General features: G+C 37.7%; 1 protein-coding gene across 4 annotated transcripts in view; it reads right to left on the bottom strand.

The window, feature by feature from the left end:
• PPP3R1 (protein phosphatase 3 regulatory subunit B, alpha) overlaps positions 1-12,009 on the bottom strand; it is an 85,201-nt gene that overhangs the window by 3,477 nt on the left and 69,715 nt on the right. For all 4 annotated transcript variants that reach the window (XM_038396223.2, XM_043511998.1, XM_043511999.1 and 1 more), the window contains 3 exons: positions 8,006-8,182; positions 3,537-3,596; positions 2,133-2,317 (listed from right to left, as the gene is read on the bottom strand). In XM_038396223.2, the coding sequence (XP_038252151.1) occupies positions 2,133-2,317; positions 3,537-3,596; positions 8,006-8,182 (422 nt within the window). The remainder of the gene's footprint in view (positions 1-2,132; positions 2,318-3,536; positions 3,597-8,005; positions 8,183-12,009) is intronic.

Genomic DNA, 12,009 nt, shown 5'->3' with positions numbered 1-12,009 from the left:
TGTTTTTTTCAAAATCTGCACTCAACACATACACCACACTTAATGAAGAATGAATGATTTGTATTGAACTGAAGCTATAACCTCATACAAAGAGCATACATGTGCTTAATACTTTTTTCATTGTATATCAAGCTATCCAGATTTACATGCCTCCATACTCATCAATTTAAATATAATAAAATCAAGATACACATACATATTTACTGTCATGTGTGATCATTTGATATTTTATAGAAAGCACTTGTATTTCAATGCATCATTTGCTACTTTCCTTTTAAGAAGGAAAATATAAATTCTCATGTTAAAGTCAATCTCGCGGTTGAGCATGTTATATGCATAAAATCCCCAATTACAAAGGTATGATTATCAGACACATGATAATTCAAATATACTGCAGCTTTATATTAAATCAATTTTAAAATTCTAACATCAATTAATTATTTTTCTTTTTATCACTTTATAGGACCAGTGCTTAGAATAGTTTATTGGTCCTGAATGCATTTATATTGGTCCAACCAAGTAAACAGATAACACTGCAAGCTCTTGCAGGACATGAAGTATCTATCCCACAAAATCATGTTATTCTGATGATTATTTCCATCCACCCCTTCAATTGTGACATTTTTAGCAAAAGCATTCTCTCTCTCAGGTGCTTGGCTGGCTGATTCTCGTTCACATACTCAGAGTCTAACTAAGGGGATATGAAGAAATTTCACCCCGTGTCAGATTGGCAGTGACCTTATGGGTTTTTCACCTTTGCGGGATATGGGTGTGGCACTTGCCAGGATTATCTGGATATATCTCACTTGATCATTTCCCTGACATTGCAGGGGCCTTGAGCATGGTTGCATCTTGGTCCCTCCTCTTCTCGGCCTGTAGCACATAACCCTCTAGTCTCCTTTGGAATGTATTACTTTGATCTCATTTTGGCTGTTGTGTTTAGTCTGTGGGTCATGACCAGGGATATACAGAAGGCCAGACTAGATCATCTTGTGGTCCCTTCTGGCCTTAAACTCTATGAAAGAGACTCTCAAAGATGTCAGAGTACCTCTTCCATTCATTCGTTTTTGTAAAGATCTGCACTCAACACATACCATCCCCATCCATGATCACGGACTGTCCCTGTGGCTACTAAAATAACTGTTTAGATGAAAAAGCAATTATAGAAATGTATTGGGTATTTTAAATCTATTTTTAATGAATTTTGCTGCTCAAAACAAGGACAGTATTTCCATGGACCATTAATGGTCTGCAAATATGGTTTAGGAACCACTATTTTCTACCATTTGAAAGCCTGGAATCCAAGGCACCTGTTTCTGGTTCCTCAATCTAGAACAGGGGTTCTCAAACGTTACTGCACCACGACCCACTTCTGACAACAAAAATTATTACAGATTTCAGAGTAGCAGCCGTGTTAGTCTGTATTCGCAAAAAGAAAAGGAGGACTTGTGGCACCTTAGAGACTAACAAATTTATTTGAGCATAAGCTTTCGTGAGCTACAGCTCACTTCATCGGATGCATTACATGACCCCAGGAGGGGGGGGACAGAAGCCTGAGCCCACCCAAGCCCTGCTGCCCTGGGGGGAGGAGGGATCAAAGCCCGAGCCCCACCACTTCAGGCGGGGGGGCCAAAGCTGAAGCCCAAGGACATCGGTCCCAGGCAGGGGGGCTTTAACCTGAGCCCTGAAACCCTCAGGCTTCAGCCCTGTGCCCCAGCAAGTCTAAGCCAGCCCTGGCAACCCCATTAAAACGGGGTCATGACCAACTTTAGGGTCCCAACCCAGTTTGAGAACCGCTGATCTAGAAGTTCACTTTTGCCATACAGCAATTACCAGGCCTGTGTAGTTTTCAATTGGTTTTTATACATCTCAACAAAAAGGATGCAAAAATTAATCCTGTATTTGCAGCACAATATTTTGATAATTTTTTCTATAGACAGGTCTTAGTCAAATTGAAACATCTGAATCCTGAATAATGCAGTCAGTTATTTTATTATTAATTTTACTTACTGTAAGACAACAGTGGTCTTATTTTAAATGTAATTGTGGCAAAAACCAGTCTTTAGGTCAAACTTTATTTTAGATATAATTTTAGTAAACCTAAACAACACCTTTCCCTAAAGAATACTTACAGCACAGAACTCTTCAAAGGATATTCTTCCATCACCATCCTTATCTGCATTGATTATGGTTTTGTCTACAATTTGCTGTAACTGAGTGTCTTTGAGATTGTTCCCAACCATCATCTTCAGCACTTGGAAGAGCTCCCCATTGGAGATATAGCCATCTTTGTCCATATCATAAATCCGGAAAGCAACTGCAGAAAACGAGTTAAAGGAAAATTCAAGAGTAAATATGACCTGCCAACAAAAATTTTAACTAGACTGAATACTTCTCAGAAAGCAGATACATAACCATGTATTTTATATGCACAACTGAGAAAAAAGGTTTTGCATTGTTTTCTGTAGTCACGTTGATTTTTAAGTCATGAATTTATAAATCCTGGGAGACAAGGATTCTACTATATTAGACACAGAACAGTCAACAATTCTACTATAACTTATTTAACCCTTTAGTATGAGAGATTTTTAACAAAATTAGATTCGTTTAACTACGTTGGTCAGGGGTGTGAAAAAGCCACTCTTCTGACCAGTGTGGCTAAGCCAACCTAAGTCCCTGTGTAGACAGTGCTAGGTCAACAGAAGAATTCTCCTGTCGACCTAGCTACCGCCTCTCAGGGGAGTGGATTACCTAAGCCGATGGGAGCATCCCTCCTGTCAGGGTACGTAGTGTCTACACTGAAGTGCAATGTTTGAAATGCAGACAAGCCTTGAGTGTAAAAGTATTCCATTAACACTGACAACATTAAGCGAACAACAAAAAATTCAGCAAACAAGTAGTGCATCATAAGCCTGGCCATTCACATTAGAAACAAAACTATGGCCTTCTGTGGCATGGCTAATCAACACCCCATTTGGTCAGTTTACAGCAAGCCATTTGAAAATGGTATAAATCTGGGATGGGGGAAACGTTTTTTAATATTTCGTGGTAACAACTTTCCTTTCTACATTCGTATTATATCTCTGTTACTGCAATAAGGATTGAAAGAAAAAGCAAATGTTTGACCACATTATGTTTCTGAAAGCTACATTGTCAAAATTTTGCAGGAACAGTTTAGTATTTCTTTGTTTTATTGTATAAGCAAAAAAATCAAATGATTTCCATACTGTCAAAAGCAAAATGATGTGCCTTACTCATAATTCCTTTAATCTAAAAAGGATGTGGACTTTGTTTTGCTCATTCAGTAAGGAATGCAACAATGCAGCATGGTCAGGCCTTTCTGTGAAGGTGCCAGTGACCTCAACAGGTACGGAGTGCCAACTCCTTCAAGATAGTCTCCACCTGTCCTGGCTCACGTAGACTTCTGTCCGAGAACATGTACCCCAGGAGGAAAAAGTGATTTCCCAATGTTTTGTTAAAAGCAAACTACATTTGAAAAATATCAGAAAAGCTGTCATAAAAATCAAAGTACTTACACCTCAACTTCTGTTCCTTATCCCCTTTGACACTGAACTGGGAGACTCCTTCTATAAATTCTGAAGAATATAGGGCAGGAAAAGGATTTACAAATCAGTAGGGTAAATATATTTTCAAAGCCCTGTTTATTGCAAACAGAAACCAGAATATTCAGAAATTTAAAAAAAAAAAGAAGAAGAAGATTTAAAAAAAAAAAGTCTGTATTATTGGGACTGTCCTTAGAACACAGCTTACCTCAAGAAGGAATAGTGTCACCACATCCTTATGAAGGCATTTCTAGCTCCTTTCAGCAGGAAGCATCTCAAACCAAACACCATGTACTAATACATATAAAAATTTACTTAAAATAATCAAAAGCTTGGACTTTCTAGGAAATACAATTTATATAAATAAGGACTTGAAACACCAACTGTATTAACTTCAATTGGAGTTGTGCTGTGTTCAGTTCATCTCAAATCAAGCCCTAAATTTCATATTGGATTACATTAACATGACCATATTTTTAATAAAACAGACACATAAATAGTATTTTTAAAAGGGTGTTATAAATAAATGTGAATATTAACAAAATGAAACTCAAACTAGAACCAACTCCAAAACCATGCAATTCCCGGAGCCAGATCTTGCACCCTTTACTCATGTGTAACAGCAAAGAATCAAAAGAACTACTGATACAAGATACTGGAAGCTGCTGACCTAATAAGAATTTCGTAGTTAAAATACAGTAAAGAAAAAAGTACAAAGGCTACCATTAGACTGGCAATACTGAGAACCATTTGTTGGCAAAAATCCCAAACAGTTTTCATTTTAACAATAAAATGAAACTGGTTTAATAAAATATTTTTGTAAATGTACAGGTAGAATGAACAGAAGATCTAATACAGCTGTACTAATGTGATTCAGGTGACATTTTTCTTGTGTTTGTGAAAGCTGTTAGATGGATATCAGAAAATGAGTTTCTCTAGAAAAAAAATATAGGTAGAACACAGGAGAAACAATGCTGGTTTCCCCACACTTCCCTGCAGTGTCTACACAGGGTGCCAGCAGTGATATTTTTTTTTTTTTTTGAGGCGGCCACCTGTTCAGCAAAAACTGGATTGAGACTACCATTCATTTACGTAAGTCACCAAACATGGCCAGATGGCAACAGTAGATTCACTGCCACAAAACACATTATGACCGCATCATTTTATGATACAAAAACAGACTAGTGCTAAATCATGTTACAGCTTTTCGTAATCACATTATTTGAGTTCATAATCTCATGAACATAGTACCCCCGCTCCCCCGCCCATGATGTCATTTTAACAAGTGTATTTTGACAATTACGTGCATTGTTTATATCGTTTTAGAGGATGACATTGTTGAGGAAAATAGTCTTAAAATTCAAACATTCCAATTTAGTTGGGTTTTGTTTTTTGCTATTGTGCTAGAACAGCTTGAATGTACTTCATGTTTATAGTTTTCTTCAAATTTTATTGATCAAAATATCTATACAATTGAAAATTTGGTAAAAATTCTACTCAGATAGGAAAAAATTAGAAACAGACTTTTTAGTCTAATCCTGAAAAAAATCCTACATTAATTTCAATGGGAGTTAAAAAAAAACTTGCCACTCTGAGGATCAGACCCTAAATTAAAGAAATATTAAATTTGATAATTTGGCAGTGGAATAACTCAGCCTCTGACCCTCTAAATGAGCAACATTTTAAATAATGTAGCTTTCTAATACTTACTTTAAAAGCAAAATAAGTTTCAATTAAATTCTAGTCATATCAGCATTCTCTCTTTTTTGTTTGAAAAAGTGGCAAACTATAACTACAGGTAAAAAAAGACTATTAAATAGAAAAACCAATACTTCTATAATTTTTGTAATTTACAGAGAAACAATTTTCAATCTAAACTGGCATAGAAAAATATCACATACAAAATATTTTAGTCACAGAAGAGCATGTTGTATGAAACACAAAAGTGTTGCAAATTATCCTGGAAAGATTCCCACACCAGTCTAGGCAACTTGGTCTAATACTGATGTAATGTACACACAAGATATGAGTGTCATGAAGATCACGGATTCCATTATTTTATGGAACTTTCATGACTTCTTCTGGGACAGGACTGAAGCAGCTGACCAAAGCAGCATCCAGCCCCAGAGCAGAGGCCCCTGGAACAGCTTGCCAGTGGTCCCAGGCCTGCCAGGTGATGGTCCTGATCCCAGTCCCAATCAGTCCCCTGCAGGCTGGAACAGCTGCAAGCCCCAACAGCGCTTTTTTGTCCCCTCCACAGGATATTTTTGGTAAAAATCAGGGACAGGTCACGGGCTTCCATGATTATTTTTTTTTTTTAATTGCCCACGACCTGTCCCTGACTTTTACTAAAAATACCCGTGAAGAGTCTTAATCTTAGTAATTGTGTAATACCTTAATCCTTAGGAAATATGCCAAGAAAAAAATCCTGTTAAGAGGCTATAAAAAATTGGAAATTATTTCTCGTAAAAAATGAACTATTTAGATCCAAATATTTATAGAATCAGAAATGAATGTAGGGCTGGAAGGGACCATGAGAAGTCATCTAGTCCAGCCACCTGCACTGTGGCAGGACCTCAATCATGCATGATAGGTGTTTATCCAACATGTTCTTAAAAACCTCCAATGATGGGGATTCCACAACTTCCCTTAGAAGCCTATTCCAGAACTTAACTGCCCTTACAGTTAGAAAGTTTTTTCTAATAGCTAAACTTAAATCTCCCTTGCTGCAGATTTTAGCCCATGACTTCTTGTCTTACCTTCAGTGGACATGGAGAACAATTGATCAGTCCTCTTTATAACAGCCCTTAATATATCTGAAGACTTATCAGGTCCCCCCTTCAGTCTTCTTTTCTCAAGACTCAATGTCCCCAGTTTTGTAACCTTTCCTTATAGCTCAGGTTTTCTAAGCATTTCTTCATTTTTGATGCTCTCCTCAGGACTCTCTCCAATTTGCTCACATTTTTCCTAAAGTGTGGAGCCCAGAACTGGACACAGTACTCCAGCTGAGGCCTCACCAGTGCTGAGTAGACCAAGACAATTACCTGACATGTCTTACGTGCAACACTCCTGTTAATACACCCTGGAATGCTATTAGCCTTTTTTGCAACAGCATCACTTTGACGACTATCATTCAATTTGTGATGCACTAAAATGCCCAGATCCTTTTCAGCAGTACTACCACCTACCCAGTTATTTCCCATTTTGTACATGTGCATTTGATTTTTGCTTCCAAGTGAAGTACTTTGCATTTGATCTTTATTGAATTTTATCTTGTTGAATTCAGACCAATTCTCCAACTTGTCAAGGTCTTTTTGAATTCCAATCCAGTCCTCCAAAAGTATTTGCAACCTCTCCTGGATTGGTGTAATCTGAAGGCTTATAAACATACTCTCCACTCCATTATCCAAGTTATTAATGAAAATATTGAATAGTTCCAAATCCAGGACTGACCCCCTTCAGAAATCCCACTCGATACTCCCTCCTAGTTTGACAGCAAACCAATGATAACTACTTGTTGAGTATGTTTTTTCAAACCAGCTGTGCAACCACCTTATAGTAATTTCATCAAGACTATTTCCCTTGTTTGCTTATGAGAATGTCATGTTAGACTGTCAAAATGCTTACAAAAATCAGGATATATCATGTTTACTGTTTGCCCCATTCCACTCGTACAGTAACATGACAAAGAAGGAAATTAGATTTGGCATGATTTGTTCTTGCCAAATCCATGTTAGCTGTTCCTCTTCACCTATTATTCCCATGGTGCTTACAAACTGATTGTTAAACAATCTGTTCCCGTATTCCAAGTATTTAAGTTAGACTAGCTGGTCAATAATTGCTCGGGTCCTCTTTGTTTGCCCTTCTCCAGTCTTCTAGGACCTTACCCATCTTCCATGACTCTCGCTAATGGTTCTGAGATTGCCACAGCTAGTTCCATGTGCCTCAAAAGTTTAGTTAAGTAAAACGGAACCCACACATTTGCAATTCTCTCCCACCCATCGTGTCTTTTTTATGTTAATGAGGAAAGTAGTTTTTAGAATGCCTAGATTTAGATCATTTCACGAATATACTCTAAAATGGACATCAAGCATGAAAGTGAAGTTAAGAATATGAACAGTAAGAAAGATTATTAAACAAAACAGTTAAACCAAAAGAAACTGTTATGTTGGGTTATGCATTAGGGAATAAATACATTTAAGTCTATTTTATATACACATTCACAGGAATTGTTAGTATCTATTTCTAATATATAAAAGTATCTTTATAAGCATGTTTCACCCTTAAACCTCTAAGTGGATTTCACACTATTTTTTTCTTGTAAAAAATAAATAAATAAATAGATAAATAAAATTTTGTGTCAGAGGTGAAATGAACAGGTTCCAGGAGTTAATCTTCTAAGAAAATGCCAACATCATGAATGATAGAGCACTGTATCTTACCTTTGAAGTCCACTTCTCCATTCCCATCTGTGTCAAATATATCTATTACTCGCTGTACTAATGGGTTCTGTTGTAACTCAGGCAAAGACATGAACTCCTCCACACTCAAAGAACCAGAGTTGTCTAAATCAAGCTTCTTAAATCTCTTTCCTAGCCGTTTAATCTCATCTGCATCAACTAAAGGGGGGAAAAAAACTGCTTTTAGAAAGATTTCATGACACAAATTTGCTACTTAATTATAATGTTAGCTCTGATGTATTTAATTCAGTGTTTCTCTTCCAGTATCACAATTGTTCCACATCTCTGCAAAGCTTATATACTACAGCCACGATTGCAGACACTTTTTATATTGAAAAGCTTTTACGGGAAACTAGGTTTTCTATCAAAAGCCACTTACCAATTTTTTCCCCTGCACCAGCCATAGCACACAACCTTGTGACTCACTATAACTACTGTATGCTGACTCAAGATTTTAAAGGATTGATCATGTTAAGCTAATTCTTATTTATGGTCACATGGTTTGTTCTGGCACCCATGACTGCAGTTGGCTGTGCAGCTTCCTAGCACTGAAACCCCCAGCCTGGGCCTGCCTGATGCACTCCCAATCAGAATCTGACAGCTAGGAACCTTCGAGGAGGGGGTTTCAGCAGGATGTTCATTGGTTCCATCTAAAAGCACAGTCATTTCTTTCATTTATAGGTAATCCTTAAACAGCTTAAATAGTTGAAAAAATCATGAATGATTTTTAATAAGTAGTAGTAAACTATTAGACTTACCATTAAACTAAGCATTAATGGTAATATTTAAAGAAAGGCAATTATGTTATTAGTTTATATAAAACAGAAAGTAGTAGTGCTACTTTGTTATGCCAAAAAAAATACTCGTCGTATTTTACTACCATACTGGAAATCTGTTTGATGGCCACAGCAAAGCCACTGCAATTTTGCCACCTAAAATCTTGCAACAGACTTTTAAGAGACTTGGGGTAAAATTTCTTTATCAACCTCAAAACCAGAACCTCTCCCATCCACCTGCTTGTCAGTGGAAGAACAGAGTAACCTACATAGGTACAGAGCCCACTTTATGACAATAAACAATGTTATTAGAGACAGACAGACTTTGGTAACAACTCTTCAGATACTATGGTAATTGTCACAGAAATAGCTTTAATAAAATAAAAACAGACCTTTTGTACAAATATGTCCTTTCATTAAATTAGCTATACCCAAAATGTAAAAAAACCCCTCACTTTATGCACTATTTGACATTTGATGCTAGCTGAGATTTTTCAACAATATATTTTGCATAAATATTCTTCACAAGAGTTGTCAATCTGAACTTTTTTTTTTTTAAATACCATCATGTTATTATAACAGGAACAGTTATCTGTGCTTCCTTTAAAAAGTTAGTTTATTGGAAATACCACCAAGTGCTCTGCTCATTGTGCAGGTGGAAAATTACTGTGATCGAACGTATCCCTGTATTCACACCCTAAACACTATTTTAATAATCTTTGTACAACATATCCCTTGTGAAGTATCATTTGAAAGCTAATAACTCACTGGTCAATAATATCATGATCAAATGTGCGTAGCAACCTTATATGTAAAGTTATGAATTCCTCCTGAATGATATTGGTAGCATATTTTCAAACCCAGGTAGCCCCTATTAGGCAGGACTATTCAAGCAGGTCTTAAAGGAATGTGTGTTTACATCAGTTGACATAAGTAGTAAACAAGGTCCTTGAGAAAGCAAGAGAGGGACAAGACAAATCTGTATTTTAGCAAAGCACAGCATGAAACGTCTCTCACAATGACTGTCTTTGTGCTCACAGTGGGAATGAAATTTATCACAGGGTAACCTTCAGAAAAATGTAATTTCAAAGGGTGACTGCTACAAAAGTGAGGGGCAAAAACACAAGTTCTCTCTCCCTCTTCCATCTAAGACAACAAAAGAAATAGTCTATGAACTTTGGGAGCAGACCCTGAACTGAAATTTGGTCACCCCGTTGCTGGAAGCATATGTTAACAAGTGCACCTTGAAACAAGTCTAGTTTGTTAAGTTTAGAAAGTGTTATCTTTATTTTTCTTTTAACCATTTCTGCCTGTAATACCTTACACTTGTACTCACTTAAACTCTCTTTGTAGTTAAATAAACTTGTTTCATTCTTTAATTAAAACTAATCCAGTGTTGTCTTTAAACTGAACTGTGTTGGTAACTCCATTTACGGTAGCAAACTGTTGTATACAAATCCCCTTCAAGGGACAATAGATCTAATATATCTGGAGAGGGCTGGACAGTGCAGAACACACTTGGGGGGAGGAGGAGAAAAATCTAGGACTGGGAGTGTGTTGGGGTCACCCTTCAAGTAGTAACCAAGGCTGCTGGAAGCCAGTGTGTGGCTGGTGTTTACTAACTGGATGCTGTGGCCAAGTTGCTGGACCAGGACTGTGGCTATACACAGACACTCAGGGTGAAACCTGTATGCTGCTTGTGAGGAGCCCATGTTGTGAGCTACAGCAGCAAAGCATTGCGAGGCTCCCCAGGCTGAAAAGCAGGGGTGACAGAAACATTTACTGGTCTGGACTGCACCCCAGATCATAATAATTGCACATGTATCTTAGGCCATGTCTATATGTACAGTGCTGCAGCAGCCCAGGTGTACCAATGCAGCTGTGCTACTGCAGCGCATCTGGTGAAGATGCTCTAAGACAATGGGAGAGAGCTCTCCTGCCAACATAGCACTGTGCACACAAGTGCTTATGTCGGTGTAACGTATGTTGCTCAGAGGGGTGGTTTTTTTTAACACCCCTGTGCAACGCAAGTTATGCCAACATAGGCTAGTGTAGAGATAGCCTATAGAATTTCATTAAAATGTGCAGGTTATCCTACATATTTCCTCGTATATGGCTGTGCTCAGCAAACGTACAATAGCAGGAGATGGCATTCTCCTTGCTTTCTGTACCTCAGATTTGCTCCATCTGACCCATTCTGAGATCATATATTTTGATACCTTCTTGCCTTTAAAAACAGAATGACTTAAAACAAAGAGCACTTTAGACTCATGGAACAGACTTAAATTTATTTAAAACATCCAAGAACTTTAAGTGCCTTTTTGACAGCCATTGCGTGGCATTCCCTTTCCTTACTGGGAAAAGCTTTAGGACTGAATGATGACAACATGATCTCTTGAGACTGACAGAAAACTGGGGATGACTGTGGGAATAAAAGATTGATTTGTGATCAATGTTGCTTTCTTGTAGAAAATGTAGAACTGTGGCTTGCAGAGCAAGTATCCAATTCTGCTGTCTGTCTGTCCAAAGTCATCATTTTTAAAAATGGTACCTTGATGGAGAAAAAGATTTGATCTTTCTTCAATAATTCATCAAAATACGGCAAGTAAAACTGACCAGAAGCAGACTGAGGTCTCGGTGGAGGTGCATTATGCATCAAAGCTGGATGCAGTAGTGATGCTGTCCTCAATACTTTTTGCATCTGAATGCCTTGAAATCTTATTCTTCCAAGCTGATCATAGGATAGTGGTATGCCTGATATTTTCTTCTTAAAGTGATCAGTTTTATATCAGTGGTGGTACCTCAAAGCTGGTATCTGCTCTATTTGGTAGGGACTGTGTGTGTCTATTGTCATGTTGCCCAGTCTCAAGGACAACTGCTTTCTCAACCAGTAGGGAGCCCCTAGGGACATCCACATATTTTCCCTTCTTTGGACTCAAGTGGAAATGGAGAGAAAAGGGTCTTTGGCTGCTTCTGTGATAGTGCATCTGTCACTAGCATACCCTGTTCTTGTCTCTTGGCAAAGAGCTCAGGAATCTCAGTTTTGTCATAATGCAAAGACCGCCACTGTCAGATTTGTTCAGACTATCATGGAGAATACTTCCATATTCAGGTTTCATTCTGCCAAAATGATCTACTGAGCTCTCTTCTTTTATGCAGAATTTTGAGATGTACGATTTCTTTTTCCCCAAGTCAGGCACACTACAGCTT

Source organism: Dermochelys coriacea, chromosome 3 (assembly GCF_009764565.3).
Source record: "Dermochelys coriacea isolate rDerCor1 chromosome 3, rDerCor1.pri.v4, whole genome shotgun sequence".
Taxonomy (NCBI): Eukaryota; Metazoa; Chordata; order Testudines; family Dermochelyidae; genus Dermochelys; species Dermochelys coriacea.
This window is presented reverse-complemented; position numbering and strand designations above follow the sequence as displayed.